The sequence below is a fragment of the Heloderma suspectum genome, chromosome 5, assembly GCF_057233095.1.
Source record: "Heloderma suspectum isolate Gila_16-S chromosome 5, 16-S_ref, whole genome shotgun sequence".
In the NCBI taxonomy this organism is placed as follows: Eukaryota; Metazoa; Chordata; class Lepidosauria; order Squamata; family Helodermatidae; genus Heloderma; species Heloderma suspectum.
The window spans coordinates 145,946,573-145,969,246 of NC_139462.1; the positions used below are offsets into that span (position 1 = coordinate 145,946,573).

The window sequence follows — 22,674 nt, forward strand, 5'->3', positions numbered from 1 at the left end:
GTAAATCCTGAGCAATGCACCCAACTTAATCTACACCAGAGGACAAAAGGACAACTTAAATGTCTTTGTATAAATATTAAACTGCATTTTACAATCCTCAAGGATATAAAAGTCATGAATAAATTGGACTAAAAGTATAAAAGCCACTTCTGTGATATGTCTTAAGTTGATGACAAATTATTTAAGAAGTAGTGTTCCATGTTAACAGCTTTAATGAGGTTAAGGGGTATTTTTTTGCAACCACATGCTTTGGAAACCTGATCAGTTTAAGGGAGTGTAAACTGAGCAGGCAGAGTCACAGCCATGTCAGCACACAGAATCCTTCAGTATGTTTTGAGTTGGGAATCCAAAAAAAAAAAAAAAACAATTGAAGTTTACTCAACTACCATGGTTATAAAACAGGCTAATAAAATCCTATAAACTCACATTAGTTCTCTCATCCTTTTAATTAGAGTTGTTTGATATTCTATAGAAATAGGACAGTATTGTATTGTTATTGATTAAGGACTAGTAGCATTCCACACAAAGCCATCTAATTCTGCTTTTAATTGTTCATAACCAGTGATGGGGGTGGAAATGGTTTTTTTTGCAGAAAAATGTTCTATTTTTAGAAATTCATTGATTGGTTCATAAAATTAATTAGTAGCATAATGAATGAATACAAGTTAAATTGGGCAACTGGAATGCATACAATACCAGTCAAATCTAAAATCACAGTTATAATTCTTTTTTTAAGTGAGTATCCCTAGGAAGCACCTACACTTATATGCTACACATTCTTTTCAGGCATGCTAAAAAGTAATGTTTTCAGTGTCTTCACTTTTTGTCTTAAAATCTAAACTATGTAAGGGAAGGGTATGCTACTGAGTTGTCATGTCCAATAATTATCAAGTAAAACTATAAAGAATACTTTTAGGTAAAGATTTATATGGCTTTTAAATAACTTGCAAACTTCAGTATATCATAAGGCTATCTACGGCATAATCTAGGCTAGAAATGTTGAAACAAATGCTCTATACCACTAGACAGAATAAACTCCCAAACAAGGTAACCAGGCTGTTGTTCCTAAGCTAGGAGTTCAAAATAAAACAGAGTTTAAAAAAACCCAAGGAGTAACAGTATACACAAGTCTATTGTATTTCTGAAGGTCATGGAAAAGACTACTTAAAAGCTGCTCAGATATCTGAAGCCACTAAAGTTGCCCCAGTTGAAACAAACTACATGCAGATACAAGGCACAAAATGCATTCATGATTATTTCCCATTTGTATATCTCAACTCACTTTCTCCCCTTTACATAATGTCTGTCAATATTTACAGCTAGGCCAATCTGCTATTTTGTCCACTAATGCACGTGATACTCACCTAGATATTTAAATTTTAGATCTTGTAATTACTGAAACTGAACATGGATTTTTCAACTGCCAAAGTTAAAATCTTGTGCATGTAGGGAGCAAACCTATGTGGAGAGGCGTCCACCTCCGAACTTGGAGGTGACAGCCTATCCAATGCAGGGCGGGAGGAGCATGGAGGGGATCATCTCCTCTGCGCTCCAGCCGCTGTGCATTCACGGCTAGATCGCCGATTTCGGCTGTCTAGCCACGGGACTTCGGAGCGCAGGGTGGGGAGGCCGCATGATGCACAGGAAGCATTGTACTGGCACTGACGCACTCCCTGCCTCTTCCCACTCCCAGGAATCCCCCCTTTTACCCTGCTCCACCCTGCTCTTCCAAGTGCAGAGCCCGGGGACAATCCACACTGCCTATTAGGCAGTGGGGGAGGGGCAGGGAGGCAGTTATCTGGGAATGCACTGGAGCCCGGGCTCCAAAATCAGTTCCCGGAAACCAACTAGTCCTATGGCCGTCTAGCTGCTGACTAGCATCCATAGGATTGTGCTTTAATTCTTTAAAAATATTTGCAAACTGGTGTTCTTAAATCTCTTGCATTTAATATGCTTCCCCTTCCACCCCCAAATTATATGCACCTCTTAAAATCCTCATCCAACAGTTGAAAAAAAATATACAAATGTGTTTGTATATACATTTTTACTACCCTGAGCCATTTTCCAATGTACCCTTGGGTTGTAAAATGTTTGACAAAGAAATACGTGTCTGCAGCATCAGAAGAAATGTTCTACAATACTCAACACCCATAGCCAGAAAACACACTTTCACAGGAGGTGGAATTTTTTCTTTCAGTACACATTTTCCCCTCCCCGCTGCATACAGAATAAACAACACAGTATCTGTGCCTTTAAGGTGCTATTAGTTTTATTTTCTATTTGAAACAATAAAAAATGTTTTAAACACAAAATACTGGAAAACTACCATAAACTGTCAAGGTAAAACTTTAGGTAAACCTTTACTACTACACAAAACTAATGTTTCTGGTGCTGTGAGGTATTTTTCTAACCCCAATAACAATTCTGTCTCTGCTGAATGTGCCAATCTACTGACTCGGGTGGAGGCAGGGGAGCACTTAAGTCTGGTTCCCCTGTATCAGTTTTTTTTAGGAAAAAACCCATGGGACTTTCTCCCCCCCCCCCCCCCAATACTTTACATTTTTGGAGACCTAAAACACACCATATGTGAAATAAAGGGATTCTTGTCATAGTTTTGGCCCTGGTGTTTTTGCTTCCAGGAAGAAAATGTTAAATGATCTTTGGCTGAAATTTGGGGACGATATGCAAGTGACAGTAGACAGCAACAACCTGAGAGGAATATGATGTATGTCTACTTTTGTGTAAATGTGTGCAGTTTACAAAAGTGCATTCAGGGTACGCCTTTAGGCTGCTGCATTGCAACAGCAGAGACAGCTACCCAGCACAACCTTGATAAGTACATCGTATCACTGTCAAATGTCTATAAGCTAAGTTTTGGACAGCTTACCTTCATTTTTGTCAGCATCCAATAGATTCTGAAATTCTGTGTGAAAGATCTCCAAGTGTTTTTCAATAAGTACTTGTTCACATTTTCGTGCTAGTTCATCTTGTGTGCTCTCATGTAGATATACCTGAACCCTACGCTGTTCCTCCAGAAGACGAGCTTCTGCCTGCAAATAAGCAAATCCCACTTAAAAGCAATGTCTGAATACCTATAACTTGTAAGCTGCAATAGTTCACAAGTGTTTTTCCTGCTACAGCAATGCTGATGAAATGTTATGGCTCAGTATTTGAAGAAATGTTCAGAGGAGAAGTAGTTTTCAAAAGTTATCCCAGTGCTTACTACTTGGACTAAATGGAGCTATCTGAAGTTCAGATCACTGGTCCATCTAGCTCAATATTGCCTGAAGGGAAGAGGGTCTCAAAGACCTCAAGGAGATACTGGGAAACTTGGGATCTTATGAGTTCACAAAGCATGTGCTCTACCAATGAGCGACTGGCCCCTTCCTATACTTCTTGGTAAAATCAGAGGTCCACAATTATTGGCTTAGCTTACAAGTCAGACTCTGTTTCTGCTCAACAGTCTGTCCGTCCGTCCCCGTCCCCCCCCGCCCCGGCATGCACAGAGGGTTGAGTGAAAGGCGGGTATTTCTCTCGTTTGAACTGGGGTATGATGAAGGAAAGAATAGCAGGGGAGGCTGCTGCTATATCTTATCTTCTCCAAACTACAGTGCAAGTGAAAGCTCAAAAGACAGGATGCAAGCTGCTGGGTACCATACTCATGAGAGGGCCCTGATAAATAGCAAAGTCTAATGTTCTCTGGATACCATTTTAAGAATTGTTTTAGAAAATCTTAATAAAATGTATTCAACATCCATTTCTCTACGTCAAACTAAACAGAGATTCTTGTGGCGCTGTTCCCACACAGAAGTCACTGGAAATGTATGGATTGCTAGGAATGTATGAGAACTTTGTTATAGTTCTCAAACCATGCAGACATGTCCCAATCACAGCCTTGAATGCAAATAGGAGCAGGATCATAATTCTTGGGAAATTTCTGCAATTTCCCGAGCTTGCATTCGAAAGTGTATACTTCCAAAAATGCTCATTTCTCCCCTCTCTGCCCTGTAAAAAAAAATCCCACATGTTCATGCTTTAGCCTATGGGGTGCACGCTTGGAAAACTATGCATTTTTGTGTTTGAAAATTTGTATTTTTCCTTTTCAGGGAGTTGCAGTGAAGATGCTCACACTCAGGAGCAAGAACGAGGCAAGATGAGCACTGAGGTGAAAAATGGAGAGCCTCGACAAGGGCAAACTCTTGTTGCTCTTTCTCCTACCCTATGGATTAGCTCTTAAAACCTTTCATACATGAAATTATCAATTCATACAACAGTAAATATCAACAGCATATTGGTAACTATAAAGGGAATAGCTACAGTCTATTTCAGCAACCCTTCTGCAAACTGCTAGGAGTGGGCAACTTGCAGCTCCTGATGCTTCTGGGCTACAACTCCTATCAGCCCTAACCAACATAGCCAATGGTGAGGCATGACAAGACATGCAATGCAACAATGTCTGGAGGTGCACAAGTGGCCCACCCCTGCTTTATAGCCTGCTTGTAGGCTTCTCAGAAGTATGAACCTGCTCAGTTATTAAGATCCAGCAGGAGAGGCCCTTTGAAAGGCAGCTCCACTTGCAGAACCCTGCTTTCTACTGTGTTGCTCCCAAATTCTGGAACACACACTCTTTGGAATTCTGACTAGTCCTCACTCTCTCTGCGTTGAGGAAGGGGGCCAAGACACATCTTTTAATTTTTTTAAATTATTCTGAATTTTAAGGTTGTTTTTAGCATTTTACTATGTTTTCATTTAATTACTGTTTTGATCTCCTGAATTTTTTTGTAAACTGTCTTGGTTGGCTTCAGAAAGGCGATTTAGAAATACTATAAATACATACATTCAAAGCAATACATATCCAGTTGGCCACTGGTGCAAACAGAAAGCTGGATGAGATAGACCCTTAGTCTGGTCCAGCGGGGCTCCTAATGTTCTTATAATCTTTTGGGTACTTGGCATCTGTGTGATGCAGTGGACAGTGTACTAGACATGGACCAGGGAAACTTGGTTTCAAATCCCTGCTCACCACAGAACTTACTGAGTGATCTTGTCTAGTCATCTTTTACTTTAACCTACCTCACAAGTTTGTTGCAAAGATTAAATGGTAGAGATTCATCTACACCATTCTGAAGTATATAGAGGAAAGATGGGATACAAATGTGAAGAATTCTTTTTCAGATATGTCAAAATTTTTGCTTTTTGGAACTAGAAAGCTTCTTATGAAAGTTATGAGAATAAATACAGTAGTTAACCCAGCTATTAGTGCCCCCCTTTTTTGACAAACCATACATGGGGAAAGTAAGGATTGCCCTTCTTCCTAAGAAGTAGTTCTTCCTTGGCTAGGGATGAACAGAGCGCACAAGCAGCACACTCTTCATTTGTGCTTTTAATGTTTTGTGATGTGTGAAACTGGAAACTCTGGGTTCTTTATGGGTTAAACAATTCAGCGTTAACCCAACAACTGCCCATGGCTCGTTAATTAATAGAGAGATGAAGAACATGCAGCTTGCGTGCTCTGCTCATCCCTGCAATTCCTGGGTTGCCATCGTGACACGCAAACCAGTTCAAAATCTCCAGCATCAAATTCACCATTTCTGGGAAGGTGCAGTGGAGGCCTGCCAATTCCTCAGCGTGTTAATTTATTTTAGTACTTTTTGAATGTTTTTATACTTATTTCACGGGTTTTAAGATTTTGTTTGATATTGCAAAGAGTTCTGTGCTTATTATTAATTCTCTGCTCTTGAAACAGTTGCAATGACCTTCACATGGCTTTCCTGTTTATCCTGTAGTCAGCGAGCTTGAATGAGCTAAATGTCTAGGAATTAGAGCAATTCCTTCATTCCTCAATAATAATGCTAAACCCTCAGTTTTTAGTTAAATGAGGCCAGAAGACGATTCATTAACAAAAAATAGTAACTTCAGAAATTTACAATATTTACATAGGTTCCCCTTCAAAAATCACAAACCATTTCTAGGTCCGGAAGCAGGCAGGGTAACCTCACATACCTTTTTCATGTATTCTGTAACTGGATTCTGTTGCAGAAATTCAGTGCTCTCTCTTGTATAGAATCTCTCCGTGTCAGCAAGAAACTGAGATTCAAAGGACTCTTTATAGACTGTCAGTGTAGGCCCCTTAGCAAAAGTATCATCTTCATTCAGCCCCAATTCCACTAAAACCACAGGGACAAAAATAAGTGAGTTGCATTCTTCAAGGTAAAATTCTACTGACTAATATCAGATTCATTAAATAGTCACACCTGTGTCAAATGAACTGCACTATTAGCACTCCACTCAAAAAGGTTTCAATCAATTTTACCTAAGAAAGCTAACATGAGGTGAGGGAGAAGAACTTACATTCAAGACTGAGCAACAGTTACACATTGTACAGGGACTGAAAACATAAAAGCAGTATCATGGCTATAAACTGTAATAATTTTATGTATTTATTTTCAAAGGATCTATTAAAATTCAAAATTGCTAGTATCCTTTTCTTTAAAAGATGTTAATATCTAGCCACTGTAGAGAAGGTCTTGGAGAATAATCCTATGCCCCCTAGACAGTGTTTGGGGGGACATAGGATTGTCTGGTTTCTGGGATCCGAGGTCAGAGTCAGGGCTCCAACGTCAAAGCCCAGAAACCGTGCTCTGCACCCCCTCCCCCTCATGGCCAGTGTGGGTCTCTCCATGTTGGCTACGTCTCCGTGCTCAGAAACAGAGCGTGGAGACGAGACTACGGAAGCTGCTTCCTATCAGGTCTCTGGGCTCCTCTCCTCCCTCTCCCAAAGTGGCGACTAGGGGCGAAATCATCTACACAAAATGCAGGGCAGCTGGAGCACAGAGGAGAGGATCCCCTCTGTGCTCCAGCCACCCTGCATAAGATAGTTGGCAGCCTCCAATTTTGGAGGCTGGTGACTATCCAGATAGAGCTGTGCCCTTAGAAATGAATACAGAGCCCCATAATGCCTCCCAATGAAGACTAAAATAGAAGGTGTGACTCTCATTTACTCACAGGTATGATTACCTAGGACTACAGCCTTAGTAGCTTCATTAAAGGAAACATTTGGTCTGGGTAGCTTTCATTTGTGAAAGGTGTGTCACTATGAGTGTTTTTCTCAAATCGCAAACCCACATTTTTTCTGGAAGTAAGCCTTGCCTGAAGAATAGCTTATTCAGTACACATCTACCTAGATATCCATTTAACAAGCAAAAATCTCATGTACAAGGCAGACCTGTGAAAGTCTTACTGGCCAGCTCAAGTCTTGGAGAAACAACATGTGGCTCTTGCTTCTAGACTACACTGGAAGTTTCCCACAAGGCTTAGAGCAGAGATGCCCACCTCTCACCCCCAATTCTCAGTTACCTCTTCTTTTTTCCTTCACGTTTTTAAATTATTTTTATTTATTTAGGTTTTTGTTCTAGCTCAATCCCTCTTTCAGGTACAGCGTCAAGAGCATACAAGGCTTTTTTACTCTTCCAGCAAATTCACACAGTGAGGGTAGAGTAGGTATATTGAAGTTTATGGCACAGTGGCAGCTAGGCCCTACTGTGCCACACATTAGTCTTGTTGCAAATGCAGAACAAACTAAGGAAGACTTAGCAGGAGCTGAAAAAACTGGTGTGGTGTTAACTCTGCTACACACCTCTGAAGCTAGGGAGGAGGAAGAGCAAAGCACATGTAGTGACACAAACGTTCCCTCACTTCCACTTTTGATGAGTTTGGGAAGGCCTTGAAACAGAGGTAGGCAACCCGATGCCCTCCAGATATTTTGGACTAGAACTCCCACAATACCTGGCAACTGATCATTCTTGCTGGGCTGATGGAAGTTGTAATCCAAAACACCTGGAGAACACCAGATTGCCTAGTCCTGCCTTAGAAGACCCTCCCAGAAGGGATGGAAAAGGATTGCAAACAAAGCGTATTTCACATTCCTTCACAGGGCTGCAAAGAGTTTGGAAGGGGATCACACTCAGACCACCCGCCTTATGTTATGCAGGACTGGCAAGAAGACACTAACAATGAAAATTAATTTTACCGTAAGACTGCACAACTCCACTGATCAATCTTGTGTTGATTGTTTCACCGTTTCTTTCCTTTTCAATCAGCTTCAGCACAGCATTGGTTACCTTTGAAAATATGGATTAAGACATGAAGTTGTTAATCAAATAACATGCAGCACCTGTACACATACCCGAGAGCCTAAGGCCTCCAAATAATTTCTTACATGACAAACTGAAAGATGAAGAATACTATTGCCATTCATCAGCATGGATAAAGACCGATTTAAACTATTATAAAGGCAAAACTGAAGTACTTTGGCCACATAATGAGAAGACAGGATACCCTGGAGAAGATGCTGATGCTAGGGAAAGTGGAAGGCAAAAGGAAGAGCGGCCGACCAAGGGCAAGATGGATGGATGATATTCTGGAGGTGATGGACTCGACCTTGGGGGAGCTGGGGGTGGCGACGGCCGACAGGAAGCTTTGGCGTGGGCTGGTCCATGAAGTCACGAAGAATCGGAAGCGACTGACCGACTAAACAACAACAAAAACCTGATTTAACTTATATGCAGAGTACATAATGAGAAACACTGGGTTGGATGAATCAAAGGTCGGAATTAAGATTGCCGGGAGAATTATCAACAACCTCAGATACGCAGACGATGCCACCCTAATGGCAGAAAGCGAAGAGGATGTAAAGAGCCTCTTGTTGAGGGTGAAAGAGAAGAGTGCAAAAGCTGGTTTGAAACTCAACATTAAAAAAACTCAGATCATGGCATCTGGCCCCATCACTTCCTGGCATATAGAAGGGGAAGAAATGGAAGCAGTGACAGATTTTATTTTCTTGGGCTCCAAGATCACCGCAGACGGTGACTGTAGCCATGAAATTAAAAGACGCTTGCTCCTTGGGAGGACAGCTATGACAAACCTAGACAGCATAGTAAGAAGCAGAGACATCACCTTGCCGACAAAGGTCCGTCTAATCAAAGCTATGGTTTTCCCAGTAGTAATGTATGGCTGTGAGAGCTGGACTGTAAGGAAGGCTGAGTGCCAAAGAACTGAAGCTTTCAAACTGTGGTGCTGGAGAAGACTCTTATGAATCCCCTGGACTGCTAGGAGGTCAAATCAGTCCATCCTAAAGGAAATCAACCCTGACTGCTCATTGGAAGGACAGATACTGAAACTGAAGCTGAAATATTTTGGCCACCTAATGCGAAGAGAAAACTCCCTGGAAAAGACCCTGATGCTGGGAAAGATTGAAGGCAAAAGGAGAAGAGGACGGCAGAGGATGAGATGGCTAGATAGAATCACCGATGCAATGAATATGAACTTGAGCACGATCTGGGAGAGAGCGCAGGACAGGAAGGCCTGGCGTGCTATGGTCCATGGGGTCACGAAGAGTCGGACACGACTTAACAACTGAACAACAACAACCTGATTTTATTCTTTTTTATTAAAAAAAGTATGGCTAGCATCTCCTTTTAAAAAGAACGTAGTTTAAAATGACATCGATGGAGCTCATAGATTATTATTTTATGACCTCCAATCACTTTACCTCTACAACAGGCCAGTTTGGATATCACAGTACATCAAGGTTTATTGTGATGGAAGTGAGGTGTTTGCAAGGTCCCCCTCTGTGGGGACATCAGCAGCTTTCACTCCGATTTTTGATTAACCACAGTTTGGCATTCTGTCCAAATCCTAGACTGTGGTTAATCTTAACTACGGCTTGTCAAAACAAACCAGCTTCATAACCGAGGGCCTGAAGCTGGCACATTTCAGAACAAGCCACGGTTAAGGTTAACTACAGTTTGTTGTGTTTGGATGAAGCTGGAGTTAATAAAAAACAGAAGCAAACGCTTCCAATCTCCTCCTTGTGCCCATACTGGGGGGACATGAGCCTGAGGCTCGCTGCAACTCATTCCCATCACAATAAAAATGGCTTATCATGACATCTGAACCAGCTCAATGAGTTCAGTTCTCAAATTATAAATATTTTTGTCTCTGCTAACCAAGCATGGACATTAACTTTCCATCTTCCTGAAAATTATCTTTTTGCTCAATAAATAACAAGGACAGGTTGCTTTCCTGTCACTGTGGTTCTTCGAATGGTCATCTGTGAACGCATACATATGGGATTTGCGCCGGTGCAGAACAGTCATTTGGAACATTCTAGAACTAAACAAGAGTTTTAGGTCGGAGTCCCACCCACCTCCTCTGCACATGGTCTGGGTGTGGTTCCCACCTGCTTCTCAGTACTGAGTATGCCACAGTGGAGGAATAAAGAAGGCAAGGCACCAAAACAGGAAGAAGGGCAGGTCATGTGAGTTTACAGATGACCACTCAAAGAACCACAGTTACAGGTAAGTAACCTGTCCTCCTCCTTTGTGGTCTCTGTGACTCACACATATGGGTGACAGATAAGCAAGGGAATTACCGGAGGAGGGAGATTTCATGCCAGAATTGAAGAAGGAATCACTGTGCCAAAAGCTGCATTAGCACAAGCTCCGATATCCATGAGGTAATGTTTGATGAAGATAGAAAGCTGAGCCCTGGTCACTGCACTGCACAGTTGCGGAAGCGAAATACCTCTGAGGAAAGCAGCAGAGGATGATATGGCTCTAATCAGGTGTCCCCTTACTTGTAGGGGGAAGCATGCCAGTTGATAGACAAGAAGTATGGCTGAAAACACCCACTTGGCGAAGTGTTGCGATGTCACCAGGCAACCCTTTTTGGGTTCGAGTGGCAGATGAATAGACGAGTAAAGTTCCTAAAGGATGATGTTCTATGGACGTAGAATGAAAATGCCCTTCTGACATCTAGGGAATGAAGCTTGACCTCCACTGAGGAGAAAGGTTGAAGAAGGAAAGTTGGTAGTACGATATCCTGAGTTAAGTGGAATTGTGAGACAACCTTTGGAAGAAAGAGCAGTCTGAGCATAGCACTACTTTATCCCTATGAAAAGCTAGGAACGGTCGGTCATGTCTTAGAGCACATACTTCGCTTGCTCTTTATGCCAAACTAATAGCAACGAGGAAAGCCACTTTCTTCATGAAGAGTCTAGCTGTGGTCATAGGTTCAAAGAGCTTGGCTGTCAATTCAGCCAGTGCACTGACAGACCTCAGGTCTGGACTGGCAGAGAGGTTGGTGGATAGAGGTTGGCGGATAGAGGTTGGCAAGCCCTTTAAGGAACTGTTTAACGTGAAGGTGCGAGAAAAGAGAAAGAGAAACCTTCAATATTGTCAAGATTAGCCAATATGGCTGCTAGATAAACTCTGATGGAGGAAAATAGTAAACCTCTAGATTTTAGAGAAAGTTCAATATATTCGGTAGACCACAGGATTTTGGACCCTGTTCTGTTGGAGTGAAAAATTTCAGAAAAGTCTTCCACCTGGCAGCATATGAGGCTCAGGTGGAAAGTTTGTCCGAACCAGTCATTATTTCCAGGACCTTGTTGGAATATATATGAGGTTGTCCACTTTCCATGCAGTGAGATGTAGAGTCTCCAGGTCAGGGTGCTTGATCCCCCCATTGCTCATTGTGAGGAGGTCCAGGAGACAAGGGAGATGGAGAAAAGTATTGTTGGATAGGAGGAGGAGTGTCACAACCCACGTTTTTCTCGGCCACCATGGGGTTATCAAGATGCAATGAGCCCCATCATCCTGTACCTTGTTGACCACTCATGTAACTAGAGGGAAAGGGTGAAATGCATAAGTTAAGAGTGTCTCCCCACTGAAGAAGGAAAGCGACTCCCAGAGAGCCTGGGTCCTGACCAGCTCTGCTACAGAAGGACTGGCATTTTGTGTTCAGTGCTGTAGCAAAGAGGTCAATACTCAGGATGCCCCACATGTCTAAGAGTTCGAGTGTGACTGTCAAAGAGAGTTTCCACTCACTGATGGAAAATTTGTAGGAACCATGACTGGAGTGGTCTCATATGGAGGCATGCTAACGGAGTTACAAAGGTGGTGGAGGCCATAAGCACAATAAGGCGTTGGATGCTGGTGGCTTGGTACTGGTGGGTAGACTCCAGTTCCTGTGTGAGCTGTCTTAAGAGTGCCCACTCTGACCACTGGTAAGCAGGTGCAGGCTCAAGAGGAGTTGAGAAATGCCCCTACAAACTGTTGGGTTTGAGACGGAATGAGAAAGTATTTTTCTTTGATGCAGGCCAAGAAATTCCAGAAGCAACAAGGTATGTTGATGTTGGTGCTGGTGAGAGGGGGCTATGAAGAGCCAGTCGTCTATGTATGGAAAGACTTGAAGTCTCAGGTGTGCTGCCCCTACTGCCGTATACTTTGTAAAGACTCTCAGAGCCATGGTTAGGCCAAAAGAGAGAACCTTGAATTGGAAGAATGTGTTGCCCAAGAAGAATCTGAGAAAAGGGTGAGAAGCAGGTTGTATAGAGACATGAAAATAAGCATCATGAAGATCTATTATAGTGAACCAGTGTCTCTGAAGCAGGAGAAGAATGGAGGGAAGTGTAGTCATCCTGAATTTCTTCAGGAATGTAGCAACTGACGTCCCAAAGGTTGAATGTAAGTTGAAGATCACCTTCCTTTTGGGGGACTGTAAAATACCTGGAGAAGAAACTAGTGGTTCTTTGAGCAGGGAAAAAATTTTCTATCACACCCTTGCTCAAAAGGGTAGTGATTTCTTCTCTTAGAACTCAAGTAGAGCAGAAGATCCCCGTGTGTGTGTGTGTGTGGGGGGGGGATCTTCAAATTAGATGGAATAGCCTTGGGTGAGGATAGAGATTACCCACCTGTCAGTGGCGATGGACCACCAGGTAGGAAGAAAGGGTTTGAGTCTGTTCTGATGATGGGGAACCCGTGGTCGGGCTCCTCTGTAGAAGTCAAAGATGTTTAGATAGGTTGAGGGTTTTACCATGAGTAGATTGGTGGTATTTATTCTGAAAAGATCTCCTGGAGGGGAAGGAAGAGTAAGTTGCACTGCTGGTGGTGACTGTGTAACACTTGGTGGTGTTACACTGGAGTTTTTTCAGGGTTATGTCCTGAAAAAAGTTGGATGGAAGGGTGCTGATGACGAGTTTTTGTCATTCTCAGCTTTGTGAGATAAATTTGATTCGTCTGCTACATTTGTCAGCTGAATGGTAATACTTGCAGTTGCAACATCTGTTAGAATCTAGATCCAGTCCTGCTGCTTTCACAGCCTCAGAGTCCCCTTTGCAATCGGAAACACTTATTGAAGCTGAAAAGGTATATCAGCCCACGATTCACGTTTATAAATACTTATTATCAGTGAATAAATATGATACACAGGGTCTTAAGCAGGAACGGAACAGAGAATTGGATTGTCCTATTTTGCCTAATCAGTGGATCACAGCTTTGGTGACGTGTCTGTGGATCTTCGGTTATGTCTTATTCAGCAAAAATCCTTGTTTCGGGTCTGCTGGATGCCACAACGTCTCTTTAATAAAGGTTTGTCTAGTTTGGCTAATCGTTGGAGGTGTAATGCAGCTAATGCTTCTTTTAACCACCTGTTTTGGAAATGTCCAAAAGGTGCTTCTTTTGGGGAGGAAGTTATCGTACGGATAAATGCTGTACTGGAAAACTCTTTAATATTTACTGATGCACATGTCCTTTTAAATTATTTACCTGCTTCCTAGAAGTTAACACATGGTCTACGTAAATGGATTTTTCATGCGCGTTTGACTGCCAAAGGGCTGATACTACAACGCTGGAAGGATAAATGCTCACCTCCTATAATGCAGTGGATTGAAGACCTAACAATATTAGCAACATTCAAAAGGGTGGTATACAGGCGCCACTCATGAACGGGCCTATATATGGATGTCTGGTTTGCTTTAATTGAAGTTTATGTATAATTTACTTTTTTCTTTTTTATAATGTAACAATTGAAACTGAGTCTTTAGATATTTTTTCGTTTTTCAGGTTTTTTGCTGTTGTTTTTGGTTTGCTGTTGTTTTTGGTTTGTTTGTTTTATTGAAACTTACAATAAAAAATAATTTTAAAAAAGGTGGCTGGAAGAGGAGGTCAGTGAGTGAGTGGCTCATAACTGAGTATCAGGCAGTTTAGATACCGTGTGAGAAAGTGTTGCATGGTTTCAGGATCTGCTAAGTCTGGGAAGCTCTGCAGTGCCACCTGGGGGTCAGACATAGAAGGCAGCCTGGTTCACAGTATTTGCAGGATTACCCCCCCCCCCCCCTGCTCCCAGGTCCTCTAATGCAGACCAGCTGGGAGCCTCAGAGAGCCCTATAAAGAGCTTCCTTTTCCTTACAAACCTTGCAACAGGAGTCATCCTGGTGGCAGCATCATATTCCAGTTGCTTGTTCCTGACCTTTGCTACTATGCCTTGCTAGTTCTTGACCCCTGCCTGTTTGGACTCTGCTTTTGCCTCTGGCCCTGCCATGCCTTGTTTGGGTCTGACCCTTGCCCGGGGAACCTCTGCTCTCTGCCCACCTCCATCCCTCCTGGTCCTGGTGTTCTCATCGAGGACACCTGCCGCCTACCCCCGCACCTGACATGGTCAGAAGTTGCCTTAGATGGTTTTAAAAAGTGAGGGGAATGAGAATGTTGGTGATGAGAATGGTGACTGGAATGGTGATGCAGGTATTCTCTATCCCTATATTCATAACAGTGCCATCTTGGCAGTGAAAGGTCTTCATAATAATGGAAAGGAGACCTGTAGAAGCAGGATCATTTATGACATATTGTAGTGATGCAGAAAATCTCCCAAAGAAGCCAAGGAAGTCATAGAATCATAGAATAGTAGGGTTGGAAGGGGCCTACAAGGCCATCGAGTCCAACCCCCTGCTCAATGCAGGAATCCAAGTCAGAGCATCCCTGACAAATGGCTGTCCAGCCTCGTCTTGAAGGCCTCCAGTGTGGGAGAGCCCACCACCTCCCCAGGTAATTGGTTCCATTGCCGTATTGCTCTGACACTCAGGAAGTTTTTCCTGATGTTCAGTCGGAATCTGGCTTCCTGTAACTTGAGCCCATTATTCCGTGTCCTGCACTCTGGGATGATCAAGAAGAGATCCTGGCCTTCTTCTCTGTGACAACCTTTCAAGTACTTGAAGAGCGCTATCATATCTCCCCTCAGTCTTCTCTTCTCAAGGCTAAACATGCCCAGTTCTTTCAGTCTCTCTTCATAGGGCTTTGTTTCCAGTCCCCTGATCATCTTTGTTGCCCTCCTTTGAACCCTCTCCAGCTTGTCTGCATCCTTCTTAAAGTGTGGTGCCCAGAACTGGACACAGTACTCCAGATGAGGCCTAACCAGTGCTGAGTAGAGGGGAACTAGTACTTCCCGGGATTTGGAAGCGATGCTTCTATGAATGCAGCCCAAAATAGCATTTGCCTTTTTTGCAGCCACATCACATTGTTGGCTCATATTCAGCTTGTGATCGACGACAATTCCAAGATCCTTCTCGCTCGTAGTGTGGTTGAGCCACGTATCCCCCATCTTGTAACTGTGCATTTGGTTTCTTTTTCCTAGGTGCAGAACTTGGCATTTGTCCCTATTAAATGCCATTCTGTTGTTTTCTGCCCAGCACTCCAGTCTATCCAGATCACTTTGAATTTTGTTTCTGTCTTCCAAAGTATTAGCTATCCCTCCCAATTTTGTGTCATCTGCAAATTTGATCAGCATTCCCTGCACCTCCTCCTCCAAGTCATTAATAAAAATATTGAAGAGCACTGGGCCCAGGACTGAGCCCTGCGGTACCCCACTCGTTACCTCTCCCCAGCTTGAGAAGGTCCCATTGATAAGCACTCTTTGAGTCCGATTCTGTAGCCAACTGTGGATCCACTGGATCGTTGTTTCATCTAGCCCACTTCGAGCTAGTTTGCTCATCAGGATATCATGGGGCACTTTGTCGAAAGCTTTGCTGAAGTCGAGGTATATGATGTCTACAGCATTCCCACGGTCTACAAGGGAGGTGACTTGATCAAAAAATGAGATCAGATTTGTCTGGCAGGACTTGTTTTTGACAAATCCATGTTGGCTTCGAGTAATCACGGCATTGTTGTCAAGGTGCTTCCAGATGGATTGCTTTATGATCTGCTCCAGAATTTTCCCAGGGATTGGGAAAATCAATGAGTTCTGTGGGTACCAAGAATTTTGATACTTCCTTGGAGAACAGTCCCAAGGAGGGTGATAGTACAGTTCCAGTGAGAAACATTCCCTAGATTCACCCTCCAGTACCAAGTCCAGGCACTGCATATAATCTGATGTGTTACAGTCCCGTGGGAGTTGTAATTTCTCTAGGGTTGGGGATCGCATAAGAGTTTGAGAAGCCATCTGTACCAAGGGCAGCTGATTTGGAACCAGCATAGATTCGGGTTTGATGTCAGACTCTGTCCTATGAGCTGTCTTTTTCTTCTTGTTAGCAGAGCCTGGTGGTTAGCCTTCCGGGCCTTGGTCGATTTGGCTTGCTCACTCTTGACTGTCGGTACTGAAGGACTGGTTTCGAATTGCTGGTCCAATGTGATGGCTGAATCTGTCAGTATTGCAAGGCTTGATACTCCTGATACCAGGGACAGTTGCCCTGAAGCGATTTCCACGATGGGGTGTGCTGGAAGAACCTGAGAGAGAGCCGGAGCTGACTTCTTGCAGATGGAGGCCGAGGCAGTATGCAGAGGCCGGTTTAGTGCAGCTGTATCTGCTGCCTTGAGGGCCTGTTCCCCCAGCAGAGCATGGAGGTGTGCTGTTCTGTTTTTCCTGGCCTGCTTAGTAAAGGCCTGGCAGTGAGTACAATAGTCCACCCTGTGTGCCTCTCTTAGGCAGAGGAGGCAATTGGAGTGTCTGTTGGTTAGTGGTATCTTCCCACCATAGCAGGTACAATTTTTGAAGAAGGTCTTGGAGGCCAAGCGCCGCAAAGCAGGTAATGAAACAAAGAGAAAGAACACTCAGAGAAAATAGGAAAGGAAGAAAAAAAAAGAAGAAAGGAGAATTCCATTCAGCATCCCAGGAGGGGACAGTAGAATTTTTAGAGATTTTTGCTTTGAGGCGAGAGAATGTTCCAACTGCTGCTAGTCGCTGCAGTGGACAAAAAGGAACTGAGAGGCAGGTGGGAGCCACACCTGGAGCATATGCAGAGGAGGTGGGTGGGACTCCCACCTAAAACTCTGTTTAGCTCCAGAATGTTCCAAACGACTGTTCTGTGCAGGCGCATAACCCATATATGTAAGTCACAGAGACCAAGAAGAACCATCTCTTGCTTATTACAAGCTGTAGACACTTAAACCCTGATGAGCATCAAATGGGTCAAAAGTAGCTAAATTTGAACCTTTGGGGACTCCCGTAGCAGCTCCAGATGCCATTCTGATTTTATTTTTTATTTTCCATCTGTGGGGGGGGGGGAATGGCCCCTGGAAGTTGTCCACCTCTGCTTTAAACAGATATAAACCTGCAGCATATGTGGGCTAGTAATTAGATATTGGATTATGTTCCTCATTTGTATAAATGCTCTACTGAATTACAGATGAACAGAGTTAATTCTTATAGTAGCCAACTCAGGAAATATATAAACTTCAAAATGAGAAATGTGAGATGTATCAGAAATTCGAAGCAGTTTTTTCTTGGTTACTCACCTTGGGTAGCTAAATCTTCTTGATTAAAAATTGATCCACTCTGCCTTTTCCAGCCACAGCGGAAACAATGCTCAAAAGTGATTGTTTTGAGACAACAGTGTCAAGAACAATTTTGATAAACTTATGAATGATGCTGTCACTAGCACTTCTGAATAAGCAAACAAAACGATTTCAAATGCAGCTTAACTATTCGCTATCAAGCAGCTATTAGTGAGAACTTCAAACAAATGTCTGATTCTGAATGTGATCCTCCAACAGATGCTCATAGCCTCACTGATTCACAGTCAACATCTTGCAACATTATTGACAGTGATGTAGGACAGAAATTTTTCCAATGCCAAATGTGCCCATGGGCCCAAAAAGGTTGGAGAGCCCTGTCCTAGATGTATCTTCTCTAAGTAGATATTGACTTATTACTTGAAAACTTAATACTTTTATTAAGTTTTATGGAATGAAAAATGTATTTACCATAAATCTTATAAATATTCATTTCTGACATTAATGCAAATATTAGATAGCAATCAATGCAAATACATACCTGCTTATTTAATGGCCTGAATAAGCAGTCTCTCCAGGTCACAAGTGCAAGCTAGGATTTAATAGTGGAAATAACAATAAAAACAAGAATAGCTGTTTGTGATATCTGCAGTATTGTATGCACTGAAGTTTCATTTTCTTCCTCCTGGAAACATTTTCCAAATCAACTTGAGGAATCCCTGTGTCTGGCATGGAACCCCTACAAACTGCAGAGGACATTGTTCAAGGAGGCCAATAGCTAGATTTACTGGTTCTCACTATTGTCCTGTGCAAACTGAGAACATGCCCTAGACTAATGTTGGCAAGACTTCCAAGCTTGCTGGGATCTACTTTGTTTTTTTACTAGAACCCATGGATCAATCTGCTGAAGCCATGTGTAAAATAGTGGTGAGGAGGGGGGAGACATACACTCGCACTGTAATCCTATGTATATTTGTTTACTCAGAATAAGTGCCTAGTAGGTATGTTTAGGAAAAATAGGGTACCTCTGAGTACATGCTCAAACCAGGAATTATCTTTTTAGTACCAGAATTAAGCTCTTATTCCTTTCACAGAAACATCTACTTCTGATTGCCCCCAAACTTTCCTTTGATTCGGCTTTTTTCGCGTGGGGGGAACTTATATTTGTTGCTATTGTTAAACAATGTGATTAAGAAATCCTTGACAATCTATTGCAAATCACCCAGAGATTTAAAAGCAAATACCAATGTACTGATCTGTTTGCCCCTACCCTACAGCACACCTAACACTCTACATGGAAACACACTGAAGGGTAAGATAAGTTGTGGGCAGGCGCTCTTTCAGGTTAAGATTGCCCATCATTACTATTCTTCTGTTAGCCTTTAACATAATCTGTTAATCTTTAAAGTACAACAAAACTCTTTTGCTACTCCTTCTGGAATTTGAAGGTTCGGTTATAGCTATTCTTAATATTCTAAATTCATACTAATAACTTTTGCTATATTAAGAACAAGAGTATCCAGCACATTCCATATATTAAATTAAAAACTTTGCAAAGTCTAAATGACAAGCAAAAAGAAGCAACAAAGCTGCACTTTTAAGAGACTAATATTCCCTCAGCCCACTAACTACACATAAAACATTTTCCTGGCTGTTCTCTGAGTCATTTTGTTACTGAAGGGAAAACACAAGTAAGGCTCTCAGTTCCACAGCACAATTCTAGTTCCTCCACCCCTCCCACCCTATTTAATGTTAGCAGTGAGGTGTTGTGTGTGTGGCCATTTATTAGCCAAATCTTAATTTATAGCTTTGCTCTGCTTAAAAACGTCTGCTGCTACAATTACAGAGGGGAGCAGGGGGGATTGAGCATTAGAGGTGCAACTTATGGTCAGGGGAACAAGTCTCCACCTCTTGGAGAGGGGCAAGGCCTGGCAACCACGGTTTTTTGGCTGGCTTTCAGGCTCACCAAAATATGTGGACCCCTGACAATAAGAATTAATTTAGGGCTCAGTCCTATGTGGATTGCCAGCAGCCTCTGAACTTGGAAGCTGCTGAGTATCCAATGCAGTGCGGGAGGACAACAGAGGCGATCTTCGCCTCCGTACTCCAATCACACTGCATTTCTGCTAGAAGCCTCAGAGGGGAAGATCGCCATCTCTGCACTCTGTTTTCTGAGCACAGAGAGGTAGCTGGCACAGTTCTCTCTGCATCAGCTATGAGGGGGAGGGAGACGGGAGTGCATTTTCCTGACTCTCAGGTTGGAGCCCTGTCTCTGTTCTTGAGCCACCCCTCTCCTGACGTTGTCTGGGGGACATAGGATTGCTCTCTTATTTTTGGAATTAGCATAAGCATAAAATCTGAAGATAATTAAAGTCTTTTTCACTATTCTAATAAGACTAAATGTCTTAAAAATACTATACCATTTGACCAGTCAAATGCCCACTACTACATGAAATGAAGGACTAAAGAGAATGGAATGACACCCATAGTTTGGCAGAAACAGTAGAAAGTTGGTGTGTCCACAAAATAGAATACCTGGTATGTACGTTATTTATGTCATGAAACTTGTTTAAGAAAGCAAGAGCAGCCTCAGTTTATACATCTACCAGAGGCCAATGCTGAAATAGCAAGGTAGAGAGCAGCACAAGCTGAAAGAGCAAGGTAGAGGGCAGCACCTCCACACCAACCGACAGAAATAATCCAGTGTGAACAGCCCTCCATCTGGTTGTTCATTGATGTGTAGGGCCTGGCACATTATCTGTATGGTTGGGGGGGGGGGGTTGCTTGCATTCCATGATGCCATTTCAGGGCCAGGTCCTCTTGACTGTATGAACCTTGGCTTGATGATAACATGAAACACATGCACAATGTGCTTCACAACAGAACACAACATTCACTGACGTACAAATTATAAATTCTGGCAGTGTAGAAATACACTGAGGGGCCTAGTAGACAAGAACACCAGTATTCCTCTCAAGTTAATAGCACATGTTATATTTTATAGTGACAGAACACACGAGCAATAAAAACCTCTGAACCAAGCCTGATTTCCAGAAGGGATTTAAACAATAACAGAAACAAAATAAATACCAAGATATTGTCTCTCTTCCATTTAAGAACAGAACCACCAGATCTTTCAACTGAAAATGAAAGAACACTTACTGAGTAAATTTCATATATTCCTTTGCGGCCTTCATCACACTCACGTCGAACCCAGTGTCGATTGAGGTAGGCACAAATCCCATTCAGCACTTTGCTTGAAAACCTATAATCTTCCCACTGTTGAGTGTAGAATTTCAAAACACTCTCATCCATCAAGTCTTCACCATCCTGAAAGAGACAATTCACCAATATAGAAGAGACATAATGCCAGATATAACTAGGACTTGCTGTCCTCCCTCTGTATACCTCCTGAGTCAGGAGCAGAGCTGGATCCTAAGCAACCCTTAGGATTGCCTGCCTCTTGCAGTGATTTGGCTTGCTAAATGGAGCCCCACCCCTTCAGTGTCATTTCTTATGCTCGCAAAGGGAGCAGCCTAAGGGACTCCATCTTGCCATAGCCTGAGAACATGCCCATATTTACTTTCTTCAAAGTCACAGGCTTCCTTCCTTCAACTTTCTCCTCTTTTTGTAACACTGCATTGAGCTCTGCTTCCCACATCTTCTCAGACAGCCAAATATGCAACTTGTGCAACTGTAACATTTATTTCAAGTGTCTGTGAACCGTGTTCCCATTAAACATTTCCTTGTTCCTAGCATTAACCCCAATGGGTTGATCGAAAATATAGCAGGCACTGTTTTATGACAATTTACCAGCTATCTTACCCCAACTTAACACTGGGAATGCAAAAAAGTAGCACCACTAGTCTTATGAGAGACAGCAGATTTTTTAATCTGTAATTGTACAGAGGGTTATAGCTAAAAGGTTCAATTCAAAGCATTTTAGGGGAATGTAATTTCCTCTTTTTGGATGAGTTACGTTTGTTGGATATTTATCTGCTATTGTTCTGTTCAAACGGGTAGCAATATAGTTTGCTGGTCTGGAAGGAACAGATCAGGATTTGAGAAAATATTTGGTGTGGAGGTCCAGCTATTGCTGGATACTGTGTTTGGAGCAGTCTCTGGATTGAATTAGAGATGCCAAGCCCTGCAAGTCAAGAGTTGAGATTTCAGAGACCAGTATCTAAACCAATTACAAAGACACAGGCCTGGTTCAGACATAATGCTATACCACATTGTGTTATGTGCACAAGCAGTAGCGATCCTCTGGTTCACACATTCCCCTACTACCTCCCTTCTACAGGCACAGACATGAGGATGCTTCTAATTTAAACTAACCAGAGTTTCTCATTGACAAGTTTGCACGTTGGAAATGTTGTTGTGAACAAGTGGAAGCAAGCTGGCTCCTGACTGACCTGCTGAGTTAAACAACCAGGGATGCTCTGTTCCTGGGTTGTTTACCGTGATCTCTGAACCTGGAATTGGAGGTTGTTAGGGGAGGAACAACCCAGACTTGTAACTCAAGAACAAACCATGGGTTACAAGTCTGGGTTGTTGCTTCCCGCTACCCAACACACATCATGACAAACCTGTTGTCAAGTTGTAATACCAAGGCTTTTAAAAACGCTAAAGCAAACATAAAAATGAATATTCCAAATATTATCCAGAAGGCATTCTTCAAATTAAATTTAGAATCCAATGCTATTTATGTACTCACAGTCATCAATCTTCCTGAATCACTAGAGACATACAAAGATATAAGCCAAATATTGCCAGTGATCTTAGTCTTGGTTTTTTTTGTGCCAATTCTTCTACAGTTATATACAAAATGATTATATATAGATTTAGGTTTCAGATGAAGATCCTCTACAAACTCATGCCTAAATCAGTCTCTTTGGCCACTCCAGGGCAAGTGAATGTTTGTGAAAGCAAGCAAGCCCAATGCCTTTTATTGTTTCCGCTTCTGTGGGAAGGTAAGAAAGGGCCATCTTTTTCAGAAACCTGCTTTCCCACCCTACCCCTCCAGCAGTCCATTAAAAACGTATCTTTGAAAAAAGTTGCTTACACTGTCAGCTGGAATTGGTCCCATATAAAGGAACCACTGCACTTTAAA

At 42.5% G+C, this 22,674-nt stretch overlaps 1 protein-coding gene across 1 annotated transcript in view; it reads right to left on the reverse strand.

Moving 5' to 3' along the window:
• Positions 1-22,674, reverse strand: part of CUL1 (cullin 1) — a 70,092-nt gene that overhangs the window by 20,757 nt on the left and 26,661 nt on the right. Inside the window, exons 4-8 of the mRNA XM_084857748.1 lie at positions 20,724-20,891; positions 18,103-18,153; positions 8,030-8,120; positions 6,004-6,167; positions 2,888-3,050 (exon numbers count right to left, since the gene is read on the reverse strand). Of these exons, the coding sequence (XP_084713874.1) occupies positions 2,888-3,050; positions 6,004-6,167; positions 8,030-8,120; positions 18,103-18,153; positions 20,724-20,891 (637 nt within the window). The remainder of the gene's footprint in view (positions 1-2,887; positions 3,051-6,003; positions 6,168-8,029; positions 8,121-18,102; positions 18,154-20,723; positions 20,892-22,674) is intronic.